Genomic DNA, 19680 nt, shown 5'->3' with positions numbered 1-19680 from the left:
GGAAACTATTCAGAACCCAGGAACTGGATCGTTTGTGAAGTATCCAGTGCTGACTTGATGCGATTGACCACAAAGCCCAGCAATTCCAATAACCGTACCGTGTAGACAGTGTGATTCTGTAGTAGACATCTGTCCCCGTCAAAAATCTGTATATTCTGCGGGCCCAAAAACATACCATCACAGGTTTTCAGCATTTTTATGATGCACCAAGACGCCGAGCTGAGCCTGAAAGGCAAGTGAATTTGCCATGCGGCCCCGTGCCAGAGGAAGCTGAGGAAGGAGTGGCTTTTTTCGTGAAGTGGGATTGTCAGGTAAGCGTCTTTCAGGTCCAGACGGGTCGTTGTCTCAAAGCATATACTGTGGAAGGTGAATGCCCTCCATTTTGAAGTGTCTGTATATGAAATGGGTGTTTAAATTCCTTTATATTGATAACTGGGCAAAAGTCTCCATTTTTTATCCAGACCAGGAAGATGTTGCTAAAGAATCCGCCAGAATCAGAGGCCGGTTGAATGGCGCCTTTTCAACGTAGATCCTGTAGTTCCAAGTCTATCAGTCACGCGTTTGTGTCCGGTACTCTGAGCGGGCGTGGCGGTTGACATTAAACTGGGATATCCACAAACTCTATTCGATAGCCTCGCACAGTTTGTAGGATCCAGGCATTCGTAGAGAGATCTTCCCAGTTCTGGAAATAATTAGTAACACGGCCTGCGATCTGAACAGAAGTGGAAGCTTTGGTTGTGTCCAGGTTGTACAGGGGTCCAATAGCCAGAAGTGGAAGGCGTCATGGCCCCTTTGCCGACTATCCCTGCCAAAAACGAAAGAAAGACTTTCCGCATAGACGATTGCACCTTGTTGAGGGATGTAAAGCTATTTACACGCTTATTGAGCTCCTTTAAGCAGGCATCTCCAAATAATTTACTCCGTGGAAGGGGTCCGAGGTCTTTGTCCCCTAATTCCAGGAGCTTTTTTTTTTTTTTTTTTTTATTCTTTATTTTTGCATGTGCATATAGGTTACAAACAAGCGTGCAGGGCCACGACAGCTACTGCAGGCATATTCATGGCATTTCAATGAGTGGCATTATGATACAGCACATATTTTTTGTGTTTAAACATGAAAACAGCGAGTTTTGCTACAAATTAGGCATGCATATGACAATCCGAGGTATTCCTGGGTTTAGTAATATATTTAGCGGGTGATCCTTCATTTATCAAGCTAGGACAACAGCATTACTATTATTAGTTGCTATAAAGCAATGTTAGGTTAGGATAACCTTGCTGGTGGATAATATGAGTAAAGAGCTTAACTAGGTCGTTTAAAACAGGTATGTAGAACAGGCTTATAGTACTAGTTTAGAAAACAGGCTCATATAGCAGGCTTGTAAAACAGGCTTAGATGATTTATCAAGGTTGTAGAGTTATGCATATATTATAGCGTGGTCAAACTAGTGTGTTTTAGCTCAAAGACATCGGGTAAGCTGCACTGCAGAGCAAGTGTTAAACTATTAAGAGCTACACTTAAGTAGATTTGGCCTCAAGTAGAGGTAGCAAACATGGTTAGGCAATACACGTTCTGTGGCAATTGTGTTAGACTTGCGTATGTTAGTCAGAGTGTCTAAGTGTTCGTCTGTTCTGTCGAGTAAGATTAAATGGGAGCAGGTAGTCTAAACACACGCCTAATGAGTGTAGGCATAACAATAATTTGTTATCGACAGCAGTCAAACGTGTAGCCTTGCTTTGGGCAAAGGTGAAGCAGTGAATTAGTTGTTCGCAGATTCTGACATATGTATAAGCATTTCAAGAAACAGGTAATTGTCACCAGGAGCAAGGAAAATAAAACTACAGAAAAATTGTGGAATCAGATTGAAAACATTCTGTCACCAACAGTCTCTAGTGGAGTCAGCAAGAGCAATGTGGTTAGTTACTCATCGCTAGTGGCAAGTGTCCCGTTTAACCCACGCCAGCCTGTGGAATTTCACCAGCCCGTTGAGGCACCCATGTGTTATTCTTTTGCGTCGGGTTGTTAGTTGGAGGTAGCCGTCTCGATGCCTCTGATCCCGGTTGTTGGGGCTGATTGTGATGTTTAGCTGTCCCCCTTGTTGCAGCTCTCTGCTCAGTCCCAGCTCTGGGTCGTCTCACGGAAACTTGACGGTCTGATGAGCTTTGCTTGGGTACGTAGCTGGGGTTGTGGGGTGGCCTGTTATTGTCCTTACCGCGTTTGTGGATGCGGGTGCCAGTATCTGGGTCCGCGTGGCCAGTTTCCCGCTTCTTCTTGTATCGGAGCTGGACCGCCGCTCGGAGGGCCTGTAGTGGGGCTCCATAGTGGCGACGGCGGGTCTCCGGGCGGATCCACGAGGCTACCGCTCGAGCCGCTTGAGGATAGGGCAGTCCCCTGAGGTGCAGCATCTCACAGAAGGCAGAGTAGAGCCTGTCCAGTGCCGCCAGGGGGAGGGGGCACCTGAGCTCTTCCTCAGTCTTGTTTTTCGGCGGACGTCGGGCGGCCATCTTTGCCACTGCTGGCTTGCTTTCTGTCAGCTAGGTAGGTTGTCTCACTAGCTTTCGGTTCTGGTCCGCCGGTCTAGTGGGGACCGGGATGTCCCCCCCGGTCCAGAGGGGGGGGGGGGTAGGAGGTCTGTAGTGCTTTCTGGGGCGTCCGGTGTCGGGGAGAGCGGCCGCCTCTCCCCGGCTCCAACTCCCGCAGGCCCCAGGTAGCGTTGCGGTCTGGGAGCCCCGATTCGTTCGAGAGGGGTATCCCCCGGTTCTCCGGTGCACCCCCGTCGTGGGTGTCGCACTCTGGAGGGGTTCTGGGCGATATAATCGCTGAAATCACCTCGTTTATCGCTCGCCCGGCGGGAGCTCTTTCCCCACGCTTCCAGTCAGTTCGGCGGTCAGACTCCGCCCCCATTCCAGGAGCTTTTCATCAATACGGAACAGTGCTATTCGGCGCCTCTCAGACAAGAGGATCGCATTGTTGTTCTCACTCCCTAATATCATGTTCTCACTCAATCACCATTTCAGAATCAAAGTTGTCCGCTCGTGCATAGGCATCGTCTGCCAAATCCATCACTCTAGCCAATGGAGCTTATCTTGTGCCCTTTTAAATCCGCGTTCCACTCCTTTGCGTGAATTCTGTCCCCCGCAAGCAATGAAAGTCCGCATCAGCTGATCAAAGACTGGGGTGTAAGCCACCTTATTAGGCAGCGTGGGAAGAGGGCACTTTGATCCCATGCAGTTTCGCACATCTTTATCCAGTGGTTTTCATAGCCAAAAGTGCATACATTTTGCAAGATGCTCCAGAGGTGCCCATTCCTTGGAGCGGGGTTGGCGGATTTTCCTAGGGTCGAACATCTGAAGTCCAGAGGCATCCAGGTCATTGTGTTAAGCAGGTGCCTCGTTGAACAGGGCTTTCTTACTCTGGGGCTCACCGAAAAACTTGTCCCTTGCAAAGGTCTGGTCAGATTTGGACATGGCCATCATCTGGTTTAGATGCTTCCGCCTGCCACTTGTCCAACACCGAGAGTGTCCGTGGTCGTTCCAGCTCCTCATCCGAGGAGGATTGCTGTGCAGGTCTGTGGATCATACATTTAGAGGAGTTCCTTCATTTGGCTGGTGCGTTGCGTTTGGCTTTTTTAGCCTTCGAGCTTTCGCCCTACCAGTGGTGCTTAGCCTGGCGAGAACGTTCCCTGGGGAAGTCTGAGAACCCCACATAATGGGTTATTTTGGACGTAGGTCTAACAGCATCATGTTTGATAGGGAAAGTGTTAGAGAATGTCTTCTCCATTGAAACCGCTGCGGCAATCATGGCATGCAAGTCATCTGGAGTCTGCTACTCTTCCATGGCTTCAGATGGGATTACTATGGGGCTCACCCAAGGACGCAGAGCATGAAGGCAGAATTGGGATTGGCACTGAGGGCAGGAGAGGCCTAGGCACTGGGGGGTGGTATGTACACAGGCGTCAGTGTAACCTGTACCAATGACCGTGGCTGGTAGGGCCGATAAAGTCTGATGGAGAAGGCTGTGGTAAATCACTGGGGCTCACCCAGGAGATCAGATACCGGCATGGATAGGTTTTGTTCAGCAGCAGAGAAATGGGGGCTCAGCCCAAGCCAGGATAAGGGATAAACCCAACTGGACTAACCAACACCACGTGCAGAGCACTAAACTGAAGCCTGGTCCCACTAGGTATACAGTAGAAGGAGTAATCAGGAGAAGGTATAGGAACAGATTCACCTGAGAACCGTAGCTTTCCACAATAGAAACCACCAAACACAAGATGGCCGTTAGAATGCCTGGCCGTGAAAACCCCCGTTGTTTGGCAGTAAATGGAAGCGTACGGACGAGGAGGGAGGCAATGTACCGAACGCTGAGTGTTTGGCTCGGCAACTAATGCTTGTATATCAAGCGTTTGTGTGTGAAGGAAGCAGCCCATCCCAGAATGTTCAACAAGCAATGTACCAAACGCTAAGAGCGTTCGTCTCGCTAACAAACACTTGTGTATCAAGCGTGCATTTGCGAGTGAAGCAGCCCATCCCTGACCATTCGCCAAAGGGGGAGCCTTTGCAGGATGGAGTTAGTTTGGCGTAAAGATACTGAACGTGACAAATCACAAATAGGTCTGCGCCACAAGTGGAAGTGCCGGGAGGCTGTCTGAGGTATAGGAGTAGCCGGAGCCACCAAGAAAGTAGGGAAAGCAGCCCGGCAAGGAAAAGGAAGCCTCCAAGCCCCAGAGATGAGAGGGGGTAGCAAAAAAGTCAGAAAAAATGAAACCCAAATGAGGTAAAAAAATTTGGGAAGCCCACAGGATGGTAGTTTGAAATAAGTAGGACAAGCCACCCTAAGGGTGGCTATGGAGGGAAAGAAATAAAGTCTGAGAAAGACAATACATATACCAACATAGTAGAATAAAGAAATAGGCAATAGAAAGGTGAATAAAGAACAGAGAGGATAACCAAAACTCTGTACTTAACTTGTGATGGAGCAGCAAAGAAAGAGGAAGTGCTCCAGTTATACACGCCTCTTATAACCATTGCTTGTTTGATTGGTTCTCAAATTTCTCATTCATTTTCTTTGCTACTATGGAGTTAAAAAAGAAAGATTAGGGGAAGGAGCCAGCAGCAACACTATTGTGCGCTTCATTCTAGCCGGGGATAAAATCACTGATCCCCCCTGTTCTACTTAACACACGAGCTCTCACAACGTGCATCCCTCCTTGCACAAGAGCAAAAAACACTGGGTGGAAAATGGCGATCTGTTGTGGAGGCCACAGGCATCCTCAAGGCCTGTCATGGCGCCACTCTCTGACGTGCCCTCCTGGACGTCCAGTGAAGAGTTTCTCTCCAACCTAGAATTAATGGCTGAGACACGGAGAGCAAGTAAGCTTCTGGTACAGGGAAGCCCTCCTGTCACTGAAGATAGACTGAAGGACTTCATGGATGACCCCCGTCGCAATATTACAGCAGACATAAATTAATTTAAGGAGGAAATTAATGGAGTGTCTGTGCGCCTACATTATGGTTCTTATCTGCCGTCACATTCTATGTTTCTATCACAGTAAAGGAGTTTAAGCATGCGTGGGATAGGCATAAGGCTATCCTAATTATAAGATAAGGCCAGGGACTAATGAAAGTATTTAGAAAACTGGGCAGACTAGATGGGCCAAATGGTTCTTATCTGCCGTCACATTCTATGTTTCTATGATACAGAAATCAGCACTGCAGTACAAGATGTCTGCATTATAGTCCTAGAGAACAAGCTAAAAACGATTAAGAAAGATCTGACCAAAACCCAGCGCCAAGTCGCGCCCATGGAGGATCGCAGGCGATGGAAAAATTTTAAAATAAATGGACTAGCTGAGAGTGTTACTTTGGCTGAAATCCCCAACCTCATTCGGAGACTGCTCTCCAGTCTATTTTCTCCCAAACAAGCCATGGCTATGATTCTGGATGGGTGCTACCGGCTACCACAACCTCAGGCAACCTCCCAATAAGCCAGCAGGGATGTTATACGTTTTTAATACGGTCCAGACAAAGAAGCTTTCCTGTCCGCAGTTCGCAACACCTCTCCATACCAATTTAAGGAACATTTCTTGTTGTTCTATCCTGACAGATCTTGTCTATCCTGACATGGACTGGCGGAGGTCCCTGAAACCCTTGACAACAGTCCTGATACAGCACAAGATGCCCTACAAGTGTGGTGCATCTTGATGCCTTCTGATCCCTTGCGAATCTGAAACTCTCAAAGTTTCTGAGGCTTCCAAAATGGGCAACATTCTCCAACAACTTGGGCTCCCATCTGCTGAGACGGGGTCGCAACCACTAGCGCCCATGACACCCGATGACGACATGGGACCTGGCCGCAGTCTGTCCATTTGTCCCAATGGAGCAACTCTGCATCCACGGGGGTAGCTTAAATGCTCATTGATACCACACTCTAATTGTTTTATTTTTATCTAAGGTCATTTTTACTGTAGTATTTATTATTCACGTTCCACCAATTTTCATCCTGCTGGCTTAGGGGTGTACGTACCCCATTCTTCCCCCCACCCCACCATACCCACTGATTTTAGCAATAAGCAACATATTAAACTGGGTTTTAGCCTCTTGCTCTTTGTTTTACAGGTTATAGTACCTGCCCCATTTACGGTATTTCAAGAGGTGCATGGCCCTCTCGGCCCCTTAGTGACAACAGACTATTCCGATAGTCTCCCTATGAAGGGATGTAGGCTTAGTTCAGCTATAATATTTAGCTATGGTTTCTTTACTGCTGTTAAAGCGACACTGTTATGATCACATATGTTTTTTTTTTTCGACCACCCTCCCGACTCTACTACATCTAATTGCCCCCATAATTACCATCAACAGCCCCTAAATATTACCTATTTTTTAATCTTTTATTTTGTGCTCGGACCTAGGTAATGGGCGCTGCCATCTTTGCGTGGGCAGATAAAGGCCCTGTGGGACACGTCATCTGCCCATACTAGATAGCGCTGTAAAGTTCCCGTGCATGCCCAGTTAAACACTGGGGCATTCGCTATTGTCCAAAATTCGGACGGGTATTTCGACCATTCATTCGTCAGAATGACGAATGAATGAATATAAATTTCAGATGTACAAACAAACAACATTTGTTCATTTGTTCAGTTTATTACAAGGAGGGAGCTACTGGCTTACATCTCCCTCCTTGTAATATGTAAAAATAGAAGCGACAGGGAACAGGGCTCCCCGCCCCTTCCTAAGCCCCCCATGTCCTCTTTCATTCTATGGGGGTCAATATGACCCCTATATTAGCATAAGGGAGATTGAAATTCTGTGGCGGCTCACTGTTTAAAAAAAAAAAAGAAAAAAGGCCCCCACCCCCTCTAATAAATGGCCGTCATGCCACCCATGCCCCGCGAGTGGGGACTATTCAACTAAAAGGGGGACATAGGGTCCCCTTGGCCCCAACCCATTAGTGGCGAGTGGGGGCCCTAAATGACAATGGGGAGAACCAATTATCCTCCCACCCATGAGCGGCGGGTGGGGGCCGTAAAAGACCGTGTGGGGGAAGACAAATCCACGAGCAGCGGGTGGGGGCCCCAAATGACAATGGGGGTAACCTATTGTTTCCCTCCCGCCTCCCACCTATGAACGGCGGGTGGGAGCCTTAAAAGACAATGGGGGAACAGATTGTCCTCCCCCGTTCCCCATTCATGAGCAGCAGGTGGGGGCCCTAGAAGACAATGGGGGGGAATCTATTGTTCCCCTCCTCCCCTGGCCCCCACCCATGGGTGACAGGTGGGGGCTAAATGAAAAAATACCTCCCCAGGTGATTAGGAGTCCCCAGGCCCCTAGTTACCCCCACCACCTGAAAAAAAAAAAAATAAAGCCCTACCTACCCTCCTCACCCTAAAAATAGTGAAGCGGGAACAATGAAACAAAATACCTGTAAATAAAAAAATAAAAAAACTTACCATTTAATGCATGGGTCGTCAACCTGGTCCCTACCGCCCACTAGTGGTCGTTTCAGGATTCCAGGTGGGCGGTAGGGATTTTCAATTTTTTTTTTATAAATTGGGCAGGCGGGCGGGCGCGAGCCGGCGGTACCACTGTGACTGGGTACCGCCATCACCACTTGCGGCCCCGGCGGCAAACCGCCGGGGCCGCATATGGAGGGGTCCATCGGGTGGCCCATGCTGTCAGGGCCACCCGATGGATGTGGATTGTGAGGGGGCCCGGTCAGCGCTGGGCGCTTTAACAGCGCGGCCGGGCCCCCTGTGATGACATCAAATCTGCTGGGAGGAAGTGATTCCCCGGTCACTCCTCCCAGCATACAGAGAGCCGCGCGGGAGGAAGGAGGAGGAGGGAGTCAGAGTGGGAACTCTGACTCCCATGCACCTGAGCCACCACTGGACCCCAGGGAAAGTCACCCTCCTGCACCTTAAAGGTAGGAAACAGGAGGGTGACTTAAATATAATGTGTGTTTGTTTGTGTATGTGTCTTTGTATGTATGTCTTGTGTGTGTCTGTATGTATGTCTTGTGTGTGTCTTATGTAAGTGTCTTGTGTGTATGTCTGTATACATGTGTCTTGTCTTTGTATGTATGTCTTGTGTGTGTCTTATGTGTGTGTGTGTATGTCTGTATATATGTGTGTCTTGTCTTTGTATGTATGTCGTGTGTGTCTTATGTATGTGTCTTGTGTGTATGTCTGTATACATGTGTCTTGTGTTTGTATGTATGTCTTGTGTGTGTGTGTCTGTATGTGTGTCTTATGTATGTGTCTTGTGTGTATGTCTGTATACATGTGTCTTGTGTTTGTATGTATGTCTTGTGTGTGTGTCTGTATGTGTGTCTTATGTATGTGTCTTGTGTGTGTGTATGTCTGTATACATGTGTCTTGTCTTTGTATGTATGTCTTGTTTGTGTCTGTGTGTATGTCTGTATATATGTGTGTCTTGTCTTTGAATGTATGTCGTGTGTGTGTCTTTGAATGTATGTCGTGTGTGTGTCTTTGTATGCATGTTTTGTGTGTGTGTGTTTGTATGTATGTTTTGTGTGTGTGTGTGTCTTTGTATGTATGTCTTGTGTGTGTGTGTCTTTGTATGTATGTCTTGTGTGTGTGTGTCTTTGTATGTATGTCTTGTGTGTGTGTGTCTTGTGTGTGTGTGTGTCTTTGTATGTATGTCTTTGTATGTGTCGTGTGTGTGTGTCTGTCTGTATGTGTCGTGTGTGTGTCTGTCTGTATATATGTGTGTATGTATGTGTGTCTGTTTCTTGTGTCTGTCTGTATGTGTATGTGTCTTTGTATGTATGTCTTTGTGTGTGTGTGTGTGCCTGTCTGTCTGTATGTCTGTATGTGTGTCTGTATGTCTGTATGTATGTGTGCCAGTCTGTTATAGTGGGATACCTAGCTCAGCCTTCCTACTGGGCATTGCTATAAGGAAGGTTAAAAAAAAGGGGGGAAAAAAAGGTGGGGAGGGGAATTGAGGAGGGAGAAGAGGGGAGCTGACGCACAGATGAGAAATCATATTATGCGCAAACAGAGAAGTCGTCTGAATATCACCGAAAGAGGAGACCTTCGTTTGTTCCTTACAACCTCAAGGATCTCATTAATCACTAGTAAAGGTAATTTCAATTTACTTTATTGTTTTCTCATTAAACTTTGTATAAAGTTAAAAACATTATAAACATGCATTAATTGCAAATAAAAAGATAAATGTACGTACATTTATTTTTTTTAAAACACCCTCCTTTCGAAAAAAATATTCCGCACTTGCGCGAAAACTGGTGGGCGGTAAGGAAATTTTTTCAACCAAAAAGATGCATTAGTGGGCGGTAGTTAGAAAAAGGTTGACTACCACTGATTTAATGGCTTCTTTTTTCTAAAACATTCTTTCTTCAGTCCTTAAAAAGGCCAAATTAAAATCCATTAAGCCTGTCAAACTTATAAAATAAAAAAAGACCAGAGCGAAAAAAAAAGCCCTTCACCCAGCGAGGGCACCGCACAGACTGAGCTCCGCAGGGCGGGGCCTGCAATTTGACTCTGATTGGTTTGCTTAGGCCAGCTAATAGGAGTGCTCTGAAAGGTAAATAGTGAGCTTTAACTGATTGGTTACCTGTAAGGCTGGGGGGTGGGGGGGTTACCATAGATATAGAATACCTAGATGCCACACGTCTATGGAATTCTCTGCTGAGCGGCGAGAAATGAGGCAGCCATCTTGGACCGGTCGCCGCTCTACTGAAGCTATTGAAGAACCCTTGGAAAGCCCATCTCACTAAAGGTAAGTGAAGGACTTGGGGCACTTAAAGCCCTTAATGCCCCTACCCCTTAATGCCCTTACCCCATGTCATTAATGCCCCTACCCATAATCCTTAATACCCCTACACACACAGTGTTAATACCCCTGTCCCTAGTCCTTAATACCCCTACCCCTATAGTGTTAATACCCCTACCCCTACAGTGTTAATACCTCTGTGCTGGGGTAGAGGTATTAAGGACTATGTGTGCTGGGATAGGGGTATTAACACTGTGCATGTAGGGGTATTAAGGATTAGGGGTAGGGGTATTAAGGAGTAGTTAGGGGCATTAAGGGCTATAAGTGCCCCCAAGTCCTTCACTTACCTTTAGTGAGATGGGCTTTCCAAGTGTTCTTCAAAAGCTTCATTAAAGCGGCGACCGGTCCAAGATGGCTGCCGCATTTCTCGCCGCTCAGCAGAGAATGCGGCATCTATGTATTCTATGTCTATGGGGTTTACAACAGTGAGCAACCACAGGCATAGCGAGTAGGGCATAGCGAGTAGGGGAAGATTAATTACTAATACTAAGTCATCTTTACTTGGTATTAGTAAAGTTGGGTGAAAGACCAATCTTGGTCTTTCAGCCTTTTGGTAGATAGCTCCCTCAAACCTGGGAATAAGGGAGCTATCTACTAAGCGCAGCACAAATCAGAATTTCATTCATTCTAATGAACTTTCGAACCAAACCAAAAGTACAGAATGTCGTCCTAACATTACTGAACAAACTTTTCTCATGCTGTTAGGATGAAATTCGGTAGTTTCGCCAACGTCCTGTCTAAATGACAAGATGTTCAGGAATAGTGAAAGTAGGTATCACAAGATCACGGAGGAAAGGGTGAGTATTGTGGGAAAATTTCTCTGACCTACAGGAAGTGGGTCAGAGCGGGTCAAGAGTAGGAAATATACATCAGACAAAGTAGTACCTACTTTGTCTTATGTTTTAAAGAAAACTAGAGTAGATAGGGAAAAAAATAAAAGAATAGATCCTGAGAGAGGGAGAGAAGAGGAAGCAATTAGGGAAAGGCAAGTTCAGCATGACAGTGCCGCTGTAATAATACACCACATCATACACATACAATATATTAAAATATCTTTTAAGGTACTTGACAATTGTTGATATCTATTAAATAATGATACGTTGTTACACTGGTTCAGAATACCCCAGGACTTTTTATCATTATTGTATTTTTCAACTTAAATCTTTGAAGTTTGATGTATTTATGGGACACTCCTGATCATTTAAATTAGGGGATGATCCACTAAGCGCTTACATTGTTTTGTTACTAGTAATCCAGTACCATTGGAAGCCAATCATGCCGATGCCATCACACTGCCTCTACGTGTATGACAGATGATGTGGTATGCTTCGGATCATTAGCTGTTCCAAGCCTTATGAATAGTTTTTTCTTCCCATCATTCTGGTACTGGATGATCCTAGTTTCATCTGTCCAAAAAATGCTGTTCCCAATAGTGAGCTGGCTTTTTTTCTTTTAAATTTTTTGGCAAAGTCTAATCTGGCCTATTCTTGAGGCTTATGGATGGTTTGCTCCTTGTGGTGAACCCTCTGTATTTGCTCTTGTGAAGTTGTCTCTTTATGGTAGACTTGGATACTGATATCCCTACCTCCTGGAGAGTGTTCTTCTCTTGGCTGGCTGTTGTGAATTTTTTTTTTTTTTTTTTAACCATGGAAAGAATCCTACAGTTATCCATCACTGTTTTCTATGGATGTCCGGGCCTTTTTTGTGTGGCAGAGCTCACAAGTGCATGCGTTTTTATTTATTTATTTTCTCAGAATGTACCAGACTGTTGATTGGGCTACTTCCAATGTTTCTGCTATCTCTCTGATTTATTTTTTTTGCAACATAAGAATGGCCTTTGTTACTTGCATTGAGAGCCCCCTTGACCGCATATTGTGGGTTCACAGCAACAAGTTCCAAATCTTAATGACACACCTGAATTCAACTCCAGAACTTTTACCTGCTTAAATGATGACGAAATAACAATGGTATTGCTCACACCTGTCCACGAAAAAGTTTTTAAGTCCTATTACCTGTGGTCCCTTTAAAAAGTGGGGCTACATTTTAAAAAGCTGTAATTCCTAAACCAACTTGGAGGTGAATACCTTCACATTTAAGATGGGAGACTGCACTTTAAGCCCTTATACATTATTTAACTGTACCCTGATTGTATTTTGGTAAACAAAATAACTATTGTCTCTGTCCAAAAGTTTGCATACCTAACTGTAGTTATGATCAACATACTAGAATACGATATCTTGTAGATAAAAAGTTGATGTTGTAGAATGAAAACTCACCAGACCACCTACCAAACCTTGCATACAGTGAGGCAAAATAAAGCATAGGGCAGGATAAAATGTAATATCCACTCATTTTAATACAACGACATGCAGATCACCTAAAACATAAAGGAGACCTGTTATAATATAAAGTATGTAATGAGATATAACAATCTGAAATTAGTCTTGAAATAGCTTAGAATAGATAAAAAAAAAAAAACCTTGGTACACCTATACTGATTTTGTCTAAAAATTATAGTCCTATAGGACTTAGAATGCATAACCATGGATAATTTTTCGGTCCCTATTTAACCTGTCTTATATGCAAAGATATTAACATTAGTCATATAAAATAAGCATTCTAAAGGCAGATGTGAACGTAATGCATTTAGTTATAGGCACAGTGGTAAGTTGAAATACCAACCAAAAACATACCACCCTACATTTCATATCCACAAAGAAGGACACCTTAATCTTAGGGATGTGGCCAGGGTTGGTACTATTTTAGGTGCCTTATGAATAATTTATGAAACTTAAAACATAAACTATTTAACTCTCCTGTCAGACTGATTTTTAAATACAATTATTGTCGTTTCACCCCTTAGTGATCAGACCGTTTTTCAATTTTCTGACGGTTAAGGACCAGGGCTCTTTTTACATTTCTGCTGTATTTGTGTTTAACTGTGATTTTCCTCTTACACATTTACTGTACCCACACATATTATATACTGTTTTTCTCGCCATCAAATGGTTTTTCTAAAGATACCATTATTTTCATCATATCATATATAATCTTTTCTTTAAAATAAATCCTAAAATATGATGAAAGAATTAAAAAAAAAAAAACACACACACTTTTAATAAACTTTGACCCCCACAATTTGTTACGCATCTACGACCGCCACAAAACACCCTTGATAAATAGTTTCTCAATTTTGTCAGAAATACCCAATGTTAACATGTTCTTAGCGTTTTTTGTGTGTGCAAGTTATAGGGTTATAAGTACAAGTAGCACTTTGCTACACTTTTTTCTCCAAAATTAACGCATGTTACATTGTAACACTGATATCTGTCAGGAACCCCTGAATAACCCTTCACATGTATATATTTTTTTAAAAGAAGACAACCTAAGGTATTAAACTTGGGGTATTTTGACTCTTTTCATGCAACCATTTTACCACCAATCTATGCCAATAATTTGTTTTTTTTAAAATGATAATAATAATTGGTGATTTTTTGACACACATTGCAGTTTAAGAACACATGCACTGAGAACTGTACGAATTACTGCCAAAGAACACCCCAATATGTTTTCAGCAACATCTCCTGAGTGCAGTGATACCACCCATGTACAGGTGTGTCGGGTTCTCTGGGGGCTAAAAGACCTTATTTGGATGGTGTGCATTCCAGTTTGCCAACTTGGAATTTTTACAGCTGGTCATCATGCACCCATGTCCTGTTTGGGACATTTTTGAAGCCGGCCAATGTAATTTACCCCCATCAAACCAAATACTTTTAAAAAGTAGAGGCTATAGGCTATTTCAAATGGTGGTATTTTAACACTTTCCATGCACTAATTCTACCATCAGTCTTTGTCAAACTTTTGGGTAGTAATTTTTTGTGTTATTTTTCACACACATTCTACTTTAGGCATGGATCCTCAGCTCTTGTTAGGTGTTACTGCCAAAGAACACCCCAATATGTGTTCAGCAACATCTCCTGAGTACAGTGATACCACCTATGCATAGGTTTGTTGGGTTGTTTGTTGGGTGCAATGCCAAACTTCTGACATGTGTGTTTTCAAATTTGACATATCTTCTTTGCCTATCTGCTTTTTGGGGGCCTTTTTAGATATCCCAATTTATTTTCTTGCCATGAGCATGCATATATTTGAAAAGTTGACACTCCATAGTATTGTATATGGAGTGTTTTGATGCATTTGATGCAATTGTATTAGTCAAAACATTAGAGAAAAAGTGTGGTGGTAATTTTTCAATTTTAATTTTTACACACACATTTGTGTTTGATTTAGGGGAGCCTCTTGTTGGTTATTGCAAGAAAACACTCCAGGTTTTTTTCTGCAAGGCCTCCTGAGTACATCCATGCATAGGTTTGCAAGGATTTTGGGAAGGTTCAGTTTCGATGTATGACATGTAATTTGAGGTATTGTGTATGGAGTGCTTTGATGCAACCATTTTAGCCCAAAAAATTGGAGAAAGTGTGTGGTGGTAATTTTTCAATATTCATTTTTACATACAAATTGCTTTTGGGCTGTGATTTAGGAGAGCCTGTTGTTGGTTATTGCAAGAAAACACTTTATGTTGTTTTCTGCAAGGCCTCCAGAGTACGCCCATGCCCCACAAAGATAAGGTAAACGTAACAAAAAAAAAACTGAACGACAAATGTTAAACTAATATTAAAATGGACCAGTGTGTGGTATTGTTTGAGGCATTCCGGGGTTTCTTTTTTTAAACAACAAAAAAAGCATTGTGGGTTGCAATATGCGTTAAGTAGATTGCAACCTTTTTGTACCAGTCCCTTGTCTTCCGTATAATTAGGTATTGCTGCAGTAGCTGGTCTGCCAGATGAACCCAACCCAAATGCCGGTTATAGGCCTTGATACACACTGGCTTTCTTGTGCTCTCAGCTCTGCCACATACAGAGACCTCCACAGTCCTCTCAGTGTGGATGGTGTTAAGAAAGTACACGTCTTTCTTGTTTCTGTATTTAACTGCCAACAGCTCCTCTTGGAGCAGAGCTGTGGTCTCCCCCTTTCATAGCCGGGTGCGTGCAAGTTGTCCTGGGAAACCTGCGCAGTTCTTTTTTTATTGTACTGCAAGCTACTGTATCAAAACAATACAGTAGCTTGAACAGAGGGACACTTGTAAAAAAATTGTCTGTATACAAGTGTACCCTTTGTTCATCAGGGGGAATATCAGGTTCCAGAGAATATTGAAACTGGTTCACATATGTTCTGGGCAACATCAAGGGTCAAGGTGGGGTATCCTTTCCCTTATACACCCGGAAGGCCTGAGTATACCCTGTCTCACTATCACAGAGCTTATACACCTTTGCACCATACCTAGAGCGCTTGGAAGGAATATACTGCTTGAACCCCAGCCTTCCCTTATACTTCATTAGGGATTCATCCACACATATATTCCTTCCAGGTGTATAAGCCTCTGCAAACCTGGCAGCGAAGTGGGTAATCAGGGGGCGTATTTTATACATCCTGTAAAACTGGGGATTCTCCCAAGGGGGGGCACAGGTTGTTGTTACTGAAGTAATACACAAGACAGAAGAAGGTTGCGCCAAAGCTGACTATAGTACAGCTAAAATGAACACAGTCCAAAGTGTAAGTGGTGCCAAAACAAAGACTTTGTTCATTTTTTTAAATGCATCTTCTCCCCCCAACCCCCACACACACAGCACCCTACCCCCTACACACAGCACCCCTACCCCCCACACACACAGCACAGCACCTCACACACACACACAGCACTACACACCCTTACACACAAACGCATACACTGCACCCCTCAATGCAGTATGTGTGTGTGTGTATTCATCAGTCTTTATGTATGTGTGTAGTCAGCAGACTGTGTCCATGTATTCAGCATTCTTTGTGTACTCAGGAGTCTGTGTGTATTCAGCGGACTGTGTGTATATTTGTGTGTGTGTATTTAGAGGAGTGTGTGTGTGTATTTGGCAGTCTGTGTATGTGTATTTAGCAGTCAGTCGGTGTGTGTGTGTGTATTAAGCAGTCGGTGTTTGAATGTGTTCAGCACTCTGTGTTTATGTATTGCATTGGTTGGACATACTAATAAATATAAGCTTAATTTTATCTATTTATATCATTATTTAAAATTTGTATAATTGAACTCTCTGTTGTGTTCTTCTTGTAAAACAAAATATGTTAATTAGTTCGGACAACTGTACGAGTTGTTTTTTATAAACTTAAACCTCAGTATTCAGGTTTAATTGCCGTGTTGGCACTTTGACCTAGACAAAAATTGTCCACAGATAAAGTACCATAAAATGGTCTCTGACCCACTTTCAAAGTATTCCATAGCATTAAGCCACATCATAAATGGAAGCCCAGAGAGTTGTCAGGACGAGAAACCATTTCAAATCCTACAAGTGGTGTACACTTTTCTAATTTAAAAAGATTTGTGAACAAATAGTCTACTAAGAATCTACATTGATAACAGGCGTTTTGAAGCAGAGATAAGTCTGCCTATGGAATATATTCTATCACTTCCTATAGGGAAAAAATATATATTTTATCCTTTTCCTAAAGAATAACCTACCTAGAGGTTATCCAAAGAAATTTTTCCATGCGTGACAAAAACAATGGTTTGAAAAGAGTATGCATGTTGCCCATATTGTTAATACAATAGATTACAACCCATTTAGAACTAAATCAGACAAGCAGATACATTCTTGTACTATAAAATGTTAGAACTATAACAAAGAAGTGAACCATACCAATATATAAAAGGTATCTCTTTAATACAAAGGGCTATGGGCCTGTAAAACAAACCTCAGCCCAAACAGCCATTTCTCAAAATAAAAAATAAGCACACCTTTCTGCCCATCAGGTTCCAGGTAGGGATAGCAATATAAACATACAATTGGGCAATACCAATTACACTTTGATACATTTAGCGTTTGCAAAAAAAAATTGTTCAAGTAGAGATTGTAGCTGTATTAGTCCAGTGATGTAGATGTAAAAAACAGATAAAATTCGTATCTTGTAATACCTTTTTTATTGGACTAACAGAATTTTTTAATGACAAGCTTTCGGGATAACCTCCCTTTCTCAAGTCTGAAGCATTTCTGAGCAAGACAACACATAGAATTCAAAGTTGAGTTGTGATATAGGGGTTAAAGCGACATGAGTGTAGATAAGACACAGGTTTGGTAGAAAATAGACACCATCTTTGTAGAGGGTCATAAATATCTTTCTGAAGAGCAGAGTGAGGGGGGAGAGAGGGAAAAGAAAAACAAACAAGCAGACAGTGCAGAGGATGGTACACTTTATACATGCACACACACATAAATGTGTATATGTGAACGCATAAACACATGTACATATACATAAACACATATACATACATGCACATGAACTCATATACACAAATATAAATGCAAAGTAATATATATATTGCATATGAGTATGGGAAAGCATAGGTTAACACATAGTACTTGGTATATAGATAGAATAAACATATAGGAATGCATTTTAAAGTGTTGGTACATATGACAGAATAGTAAGATAATGCTGGGAGAGTGTTCATGTAAAGTGTTGGTAGTGGGACAGGAATCCCAAATCAATATTTAGTCCTCTATTCTTGCTGTTAAACCATTTACTCATTCTGGCTTCAAAGGCTTTTCTTTCTTGGGTATTTTTAAAACCCCCCTTCAGTACTTTGATTTTTAGGTCCTTCAGTGAGTGGCCAGGCTGGGTAAAGTGGTGTCCCACAGGAGTGCAGTAGGATTCTTCTTTGTGGTGTTTAATAGAGTGTCTGTGCATATTCATTCTCCCAGCATTATCTTACTATTCTGTCATATGTACCAACACTTTAAAATGCATTCCTATATGTTTATTCTATCTATATACCAAGTACTATGTGTTAACCTATGCTTTCCCATACTCATATGCATGTATGCTTATATATATATATTACTTTGCATTTATATTTGTGTATATGAGTTCATGTGCATGTATGTATATGTGTTTATGTATATGTACATGTGTTTATGCGTTCACATATACACATTTATGTGTGTGTGCATGTATAAAGTGTACCATCCTCTGCACTGTCTGCTTGTTTGTTTTTCTTTTCCCTCTCTCCCCCCTCACTCTGCTCTTCAGAAAGATATTTATGACCCTCTACAAAGATGGTGTCTATTTTCTACCAAACCTGTGTCTTATCTACACTCATGTCGCTTTAACCCCTATATCACAACTCAACTTTGAATTCTATGTGTTGTCTTGCTCAGAAATGCTTCAGACTTGAGAAAGGGAGGTTATCCCGAAAGCTTGTCATTAAAAAATTATGTTAGTCCAATAAAAAAGGTATTACAAGATACGAATTTTATCTGTTTTTTACAAAAAAAAATTGTTATTTGAAAAGTAATGCTTTGATCACTTTGCTTCTTTTTCTTCCATGCTACATATTTGGGGTGTGACACCGTGATGTCATCCTGTCTGCCGTTACTCGGTTTCCTGCAGTGATGTCATCCTATGTGTTGTTCTTGGGTTTCTCACCATTCCTCCATTCTCCAATTTTCTCAGATGGTTTCCTCCATTTGTGATATTTAGTATAACCAACTGTTACTGAATATTCTAGAAATATCATTTTTTTATTTTTTTTAACATGCTTTTGCCCTTTGTTTTGAAGGGAATGGCAGATGGAGAGGTCGTATCAGAGTGCTCTGTGGTTATTGCAACCGGATATTGTTTTCATTCTTGGAGATCTATTTGATGAGGGGAAATGGAGTAACACTAAGGTGAGAGGTAAAATGTGTTTTGAATGGTAATATGAAAATGTAATTATTTGCAAATTACCCTTTTCTTTTTTGTTAGCTTAACTGCTAGCAACGTCAAAATTGTGCTTGTTACAACTTTGAAATTACAACACTGCAATAACTTTAACTGCAATAACTGCAATAACTCTGTTTCGTGTTGGCCAAAATAGATCCACAGATGTTACTTAACCGCCCGTGGCGTTCTGAAAGCCTTACGTTTGGCAAATCATCATGGGAGATGTAATTATTTAACAACCTCTGCTTTGTTTGAAAGTTCTTACCAAGACTAAACCTTAGCACACACAACACCAATCCCAGCTAACCATGGTCCATAACCTGACTAGACAACCTTTGAATCTCCAGATTTTATGGACTACATATCCCTTAATGCTCACAGAGCATCAGAGGAGGCGTAGTCCATAACATCTGGTGTGCCTAGTCTATACTATGCCTCAGTGCGTTTTAAATACAAAGTGCCTACACATTTTTTAATACCACACAGATGACTACACGTATAAAAAGACTGGTGATGTCCAGACCACGTTATGGCCATGGTAATGGTGGTCTGGGGAACCTCCAA

The 19680-nt window shown here is 42.6% G+C and overlaps 1 protein-coding gene across 1 annotated transcript in view; it reads left to right on the top strand.

The window, feature by feature from the left end:
• The window catches only part of MPPE1 (metallophosphoesterase 1), a 123906-nt gene that overhangs the window by 24233 nt on the left and 79993 nt on the right, over positions 1 to 19680 (top strand). Inside the window, exon 3 of the mRNA XM_063451594.1 lies at positions 18974 to 19082. Within this exon, the coding sequence (XP_063307664.1) occupies positions 18974 to 19082 (109 nt within the window). The remainder of the gene's footprint in view (positions 1 to 18973; positions 19083 to 19680) is intronic.

This window comes from Pelobates fuscus, chromosome 4, assembly GCF_036172605.1.
Source record: "Pelobates fuscus isolate aPelFus1 chromosome 4, aPelFus1.pri, whole genome shotgun sequence".
NCBI lineage: Eukaryota > Metazoa > Chordata > Amphibia > Anura > Pelobatidae > Pelobates > Pelobates fuscus.
This window is presented reverse-complemented; position numbering and strand designations above follow the sequence as displayed.